The following is a 6,966-nucleotide window of genomic DNA, read 5'->3' on the forward strand; positions in this document are numbered from 1 at the left end:
GAGGGCTTCGGAGGGCAGGCAGTAGTACCTGTATTCACTCTCTTGCCAGCCTAAGCATTGGTTGGTTCCTATGCCACACAAGGACCACGAGCAGCACTTCAAGGGCACTTTGATGGCACCAAGGCTCAAATTTCAGCTGGGACCGATTGGAGCCCTGGCTCCAGGCGCCACCTAATTTGGGGTTCTGTCAGCCGTAGGCAGATCCCTCTCCCTTATATGACAATTCATTCTGTCCACCATAAAAAAAAACTACTCATTCCTAACTTTCCCCATACCTGTCTGCTTAGGACTGAAATCTGGGTCCTGGGAATGTACTGAGAAAGGCAGCAAGCAGCCCTAGTCTGAGGGCTGCCGGTTCGAATCCATCTAGCTCGACCTCCGACTTGCACTAGCGACCTCCGTTTAGGAACGTTTCTTAACTTCCTCTGTGGGAGGAAGGAAGCAATCTTTCCACTTACGGAGTTCCTGGGTTTAATGAGATAATTTATGGAGAATCCCTAGACCGGCTTCCTGGTTCGTTGTAGGTGTTCAGATGTCAGAAGGCATTAGTGGGCTGAACCCCTAGCGGGTGTGTGTGTGTGTGTGTGAACCCAAAAAACACCCCCCCACCCGAAAACAACACAAAACCAAACAAAACTGCCTTTTACAAGAAGGAAATCGTGAGTCCAACAGCTCACGTGGTTTTCCTCTCCGCGTCACCACTCAGAACCCTTCTGGTCCTAACCGCCCCCCACCCCCCCCCCCCCCGAGTGGAAGGAGATTCCGAGGGTTGGGTGTCGAGGACTGCCGGGTGGCTGCGGGGCTGGGCTGCGGGCGCGGCGGAGGGAGGCGGAGCGGGCGGGCGGGCGGGCGGAGGCACATGCGCGCTGCCGCCGCCGCCACCGCCGCCGCCGCCGGCCTCGGCTTCCCGGGGACAGGAAACCTTGAAGATCGAGCCGCCGCCGCCGCCTTCCCCCCTCCTTCCCCCCGCGCGCCCCCAGCTCCGCGCGCCCGCCCGCAGCCTCCGCCCGCGCTCCCGCGTCTTTCGGCTGTGCATTCTGCGAGGACCGGCAGCCCGATCGGCGGTCTTCCCGCCCGGGAAAGGCCGTGACCCTCCCCGCGGGAGCGGCGGGGCGGGGTGGGGTGGGGGTGGAGGGGGCCCTGAAGAAGATGGCGACGCCGGGAAGCGAACCCCAATCTTTCGCCCCTGCTTTGCACCCCCATCATCATCCCCACCACCACCACCACCACCACCATCATCACCACCATCACCTCCACCAGCACCACGGAGGAACCGGAGGCGCCGGCGGGGCCGCCGGCGGTGGCGGCGGCGGCGGCGGCGGCAGCGGGGGGTTCAACCTGCCCTTGAACCGGGGTCTGGAGCGCGCGCTGGAGGAGGCGGCCAATTCCGGGGGGTTGAACCTCAGCGCTCGGAAACTGAAGGAATTTCCCCGGACCGCGGCCCCCGGGCACGACCTTTCGGACACGGTGCAGGCAGGTGAGCGACGCGGCTGGGGCTGTGGAGGGGCCGTTCTGTCCGGCTGCCCTGCCTTTCTGGGACGCGCGGCGGCCCACCTGCGGCCCGGCCGCGCTCTGGTGGCGCCCCAGGGCTGGTGATCACCTGAGTGGCCACGGGAGAAGCGGGCTCTGCCCTCCGCGGCGGTGCCGGGTGGCCCCCGCCGAGTGGCCGCGGGGCTGGGACTCGCACGCGGGCTCGCACGGGGCGCGCGGTGCAAGTGGAAGGTGTCACGGGGGACGGCCCGGGTGCAGGACTGTGAACACGATCGCGGGCGGCCGCGGCCGTGTGCTTCTCTCCACACCCTCCCCCCCATCCCCCGGCCAGGTCAGACCCTTTCTCTGCGTGGAGACATCGGTCCATCCGCCCAAGACAAAGGTGGCACACCCTCGGCCGGTCCCGGCCCCTCCTAGAGTACGGGCGCGCAGTGCCCAGAGGGGGCCCACCGCACTGGCACCGAGCGGCCGGGCGGCCCGGGGCAGCCCTCCAGAAGGTGCCCGCCGGGCCTTCCTCCTCCTGCGCCTCCTGAGCCCCGCCGTCGCCGCCGGTTGTCGCCGATCGCGGCAGCCGCCGGTCGCCTTCCGAAGCCCTGGGGATCCCTCCCCTTCCCTTTCACCCCGTCGGGGTGGCTACCCACTTCTACGGACGCGCGGGTTCCCAGGGAACCCGACTTCTGCGTCTCCCCCCCCCCCCCGCGCCCCCCGGCAGACAGGCACGGCCTAAGTCAATGAAAAGTCATGAAAGCCAGCCGGTTTGCCTGTGTGAGCCCGGCGAGTTGTAACTCGCGCCGAGGAGCAGCCAGCGATTTCAAGTTATGTCATGTGTTGACATCTCTCGGAGACGTCTGCTTTCTCTTCGCCGGTCGTTGGGGTTCGTGGGCGCGGGATCCATACACAGGAAGGGGGCGGGTGCCATGGGATCGGGGCCTGGCGAGCGGCACAGAACTGACTTGGTTTCCGACCATCTGGTTCCGCTCCTCGGAAGCCGTGGCTGGTACCATGGCAGGCGCCCAGCATTTCCTGGGGCAATGGGTGCCCCATTTGGGAGACACTTCCCAGACCTCTCCTGTCATCGCCTTTGGGGACGAGTGTTAAGCCCCTCTGGATTGCTATGGAGCTCAGCTCAGGGTCTCCCAGCCTTCTGCCCTACAAGATGAAGGTGGAGGAGCAAGGGAGTCCACAGTAATGGCTTTTAGGAGGCTGGGTTTCCAGTGCCCCTTTCCCTCCTTTAATTTAATTATCATTTATGGAGCCTTAATGAATATTTAGGTAGAGATTTGTGTTGGGGAAGGGGGGGGGGAACAAAAACCCAAAACAAAACACTGTCTTCCCCCCTCCTCATTAAACTTTGACGTTTGGATTTAGGGATATTTGGGAATGAGCCACATAAAGGGTATTTCCAGAGTTGAGGTCTTAACAGCTGAGGAGGCTGTTTTGACAGGACCTCTTGGTTACATCTCCTCATGTAGGAGTTATTCCCCTCCCCCCTCCCCCCTCCCCCCCATGGTTGACTTAAGCACATCTGGTATTAAATTCTGCTCCTCTAGTGTACCCTCAGTTGTGGAATGGCTGTGCAGGTCTACTGAAAACAGAGCCAAGTGTGACGAGAAGTAATGGGTACAGTACAATAATTTGTACAGTTCAGAAATCTAGGCTGATTGCCTGAGGCTCTGGAAAGGTAAAGGAAGTTCTTGTATTTGCTTGGCCTTGGGCATGTGAATTGAAGGATGATACTGTTAAGGAGTAGATGGGGGTATATTCTTTTTTTTTTTTTGGCCAGTCCTAGTCCGTGAACTCAGGGCCTGAACACTGTCCCTGGCTTCTTTTTTGCTCAAGGCTAGCACTCTGCCACTTGAGCCACAGCGCCACTTCTGGCCATTTTCTGTATATGTGGTGCTGAGGAATCGAACCCAGGGCCTCATGTATACGAGGCAAGCACTCTTGCCACTAGGCCATATTCCCAGCCCTATATTCTTCATTGTCATTTTGAGTTGTCTATAAACTGGAAGGACTATAAATAGAGACATTGTCCAGGCAAGAATGCAGAAACATGGCATAAAAAATACTGAGGGCCTAAAGAAAAGCATCTTCAAGGAGTAGCCTGGAAAAACTCTATGCAGCAGATTGATTTCAGTAACTTGGACAGGAAATGTAATAAATGTGGAGAACCAGATCACTAGAAAGCCACGTTCCCTAAGAACAGGCCACATTATCTGGGGACAGGCTACTATGCCATAAGAGGACACAGTGGAGAGAGGACTACTCTTCTGACAGTGGGGAGCAGTCACCTCCAAACTGGCAGTTCCTGTGGGCTAAGTAAGGATGCCTGAGTTCCCACTATTTGAGTCCCAGCCAGTCAATTCCAATGTCCTGTGAAACCACTAGTGTCTCCTGATACAGCAAAAACATATTAGTAGATTATAAAACTCAGTTTTCTGCCCTAACTTACTTACTTGGATCTCTCACACAAAGATGAAAAGATTCACTGATCCTGTTCTAGCTGGGTGTTACAATTTTTATCTTCTCCCAAAGACTTCTTGTTTTATCAATATTCCCACCTACATCCCAGGCAAAGATACTTTACTTACCTAGGAACAAATGTTTAAGTTGTTACGTACAAAGATAATTTAAGATTATTTTCTTCATTTTTATTTAAAACTGCTACTATTTTATTTTCCAAAAAAAGACTTCTGTGTAACTTTAATTTTGTAAAAATGGTTTCAAAATACAAAAGGAAAAGAAAAAGACTATGAGATTCTTCTCAAGTAGGGAAGATACGCTTTTGGAAAACAGTTATAAGAATAAATAGGGGAGGAGAATGATGGAAAGAGTGACACTGAAGAAGATTCATCGTGAACATAAATTGATGTGTTGACTTGAAACCCATTTGTACAATGAGTTAAAGATAATGCAAAATTAAAGTAATTTAAAGGAAATAAAATATGGAGGGTTGTTACATTAGTTAGGTGAACTTAAGGAGTCTGCTTGGTTGGCATTTACTTGAGAAGACAATAGTGCTTTCAAAACAGGAGCCTCATTTTTCTGTTGTGATCTCCTGTGTGAGATGGATACTTAATCCTTATCTCCTCTTTGTTGCTTATGGCCAGCTTGGGTGATGGGTTTTGTAGGATTTTAATTTGGAGTCTCCCTTGGTCATGTTTAGTGCTTAGAAAATTCTAACTAGTCAAATTTAAAGGCTCTATGTTAATTGCTCAAATCTGGGATAGAGGGACAAATGAACCTGACTTAAGTTTATATAATCTTAAGACAACCCACTGAGGAGAAAATAGTATTTAGTGTTGACATTTCCTACATCTTGAGTTCTAGAACAATTGAAAGTTTCAGTAGTAATATATTCACTAAGCTAGCTTACAGAATGTCGCTTCAAATTAGAATGGCACACAACAATCCTTAAGGCTCTTTGTATAAGCTTTGCAAGACAGAGGCACATAGAAAGTTTTTTTTTTCTTCCTCCCTGTGAAGTTGTATAGTCCAGGCCATTTGGTTTATGCCTTGTAAAAAGTACCTTCTGGCAGTCACCTCTTCAGAACTGCCCTCTTGGGCATTGTAGAGTATCTGAAAAGCATTGGAAACCAAGGTGTAAACACAGGAAAATAAAGTACCCTCCCCCCCCCCCAGCTGCTTTGTAGAGGTCCAAGTTGTCAATCAAATGCATAGGAAAAAATGTACCAGACTCTTACTTAAAGCCTATTCGTTTACACGTATTTCAGGCAAAGTAAGTTTTGCTGTAAGATTCTCGTCTTTGAGCAGATGAGAAGGGGAAAGTGCTGAGGTAGCACTGCCCCAGAGGGACCCCGGGACTGTGGTAAGGCCTGATGGTGTGCACTTGGCTATGTGCTGAGTACTGGTCCACATTGTTTGACTCAGTCCTCACCAGGAGCACCTCACTCATGGCTGGAGAGACCAGAGTGGAGAGAAGTTAGATAGAATGCTCAAGATTGTATACCTTCCTGCCCAGGAACCAGTGTTTCCAGTGTTCATGTCCTTGAGCATCTCCTGTGAAGCCAGAGGCAACAGCAGGGGAGGTGAAAAACCTTGAAAGAGTCTCTGGATGTTTGTTCACCCACCATTCATCTCCCATGTACCTACTGAGCTCCCCTGTGTGGATTATAGGAATCCAGCAATGACCCAAGGAGAATTCCTGTTCTGTCTCTCCTATGAAATTTTCACCTGCAATATTTGTGGATATATGGTTCTAAGAGGAGGTCACCGTGCAGGGAAACCACAAATGCTCAAAGTAAATAGATTTCAGTGGTGGACTGTGGATGCTTGATTTATCTTTTCCATAAAGCTGCCTGACTGGCACCAAACACATGCTGCCTTTCAACAAATCTCACATTTTCCCTTTATCACTTCCACTTAAGTGCATTTACTTCTGCCTTCATTTTATTGGATTGACATTGGTTCTTTAGGAGAAATCTTTTCGCAGAATGAAAGGCAGGGAAGTAGTGAGCAGATCACATGATGATTTAAATAGATCAGGATCGGCAGACTGAGAGCTTTTTTGGAAATGTACTTATTTATTTTTGGTTTTGAAAATTTTTTTGAATTTAAAAAAATTAGGATTTTTTTTGGACCATGCTTGGTCAAATCCATCTCGAATAAATCTGTGAATAAGGTGGGCTTACTTATATGGGTTGGAAAAAAGGATGGAGAGATAAATTAAGAGATAATTTTTTTTAGGATGAGTAAGGGGAGTTTTTGAATAATGTGGTATCTTTTTACAACAAATAATCATAGTCTGATTTAGATAGGCTTTAGTTGGCTTGTAGCAAGGACATAAATGACCAGTAAATATAAACTGAAGCATAAAATTGGGTCAGATAAGAAAGAAGAGGTACACAAATAAGCACATCAGTAAAGCTTTTTTTTTTTTTAATTAAGTAGTGTCATTTCACATGGAGAAGTTAAAAAAGTGTGTGATTGAAACAAAGTGGCCTGCATGAAGAGGGAGAAAAGAAATCTAGGCTGACTGCCCGAAGTTCTAGAAAGGTAAAGGAAGTTCTTACATTTGCTTTACCTTGGGAATGCAACTTGAAGGACAATATTGTTAAGGAGTAGATAGGGCTTATCTTCATTATTGTTTTGAGTTGTCATTATGCTAGAAATACTATATAGGAAATGCGGAGCTTGCTCAGGCAAGCATGCAGAAATATGGCATAAAAATACTCATTGAGAGAGAGAGAGAGAGAGAGAGAGAGTGTGTGTGTGTGTGTGTGTGTGTGTCAGTGTTGGAGTGGGGCGTTCCATAGATGCAGCGTATAAGACAGTGTAAGACAGTAGACCATGAGCCACCAAGAAACGTTCTAGGAAGTTCCATTATAGCACTGATAGGCTTTGTGTGCTGAATTTGGAGGAAAGGTCATTTCTGTGGAGATGGTTAGGGAAGACTTCCATAGCAAAGGGAGGATTCAGATCAGGTTTTGCAGGATAGGCAGGATTTGGATTAGA

At 50.0% G+C, this 6,966-nt stretch overlaps 1 protein-coding gene across 2 annotated transcripts in view; it reads left to right on the top strand.

Moving 5' to 3' along the window:
- Nucleotides 1–886: 886 nt before the first annotated feature.
- Nucleotides 887–6,966, top strand: part of Lrch1 (leucine rich repeats and calponin homology domain containing 1) — a 165,266-nt gene continuing 159,186 nt past the window's right edge. For both annotated transcript variants that reach the window (XM_048341362.1, XM_048341364.1), the window contains exon 1: nt 887–1,477. In XM_048341362.1, coding sequence (XP_048197319.1) covers nt 1,150–1,477 — 328 coding nt within the window. In that variant the 5' untranslated portion in view covers nt 887–1,149. The remainder of the gene's footprint in view (nt 1,478–6,966) is intronic.

The sequence above is a fragment of the Perognathus longimembris genome, chromosome 3 (genome assembly GCF_023159225.1).
Source record: "Perognathus longimembris pacificus isolate PPM17 chromosome 3, ASM2315922v1, whole genome shotgun sequence".
In the NCBI taxonomy this organism is placed as follows: Eukaryota; Metazoa; Chordata; class Mammalia; order Rodentia; family Heteromyidae; genus Perognathus; species Perognathus longimembris.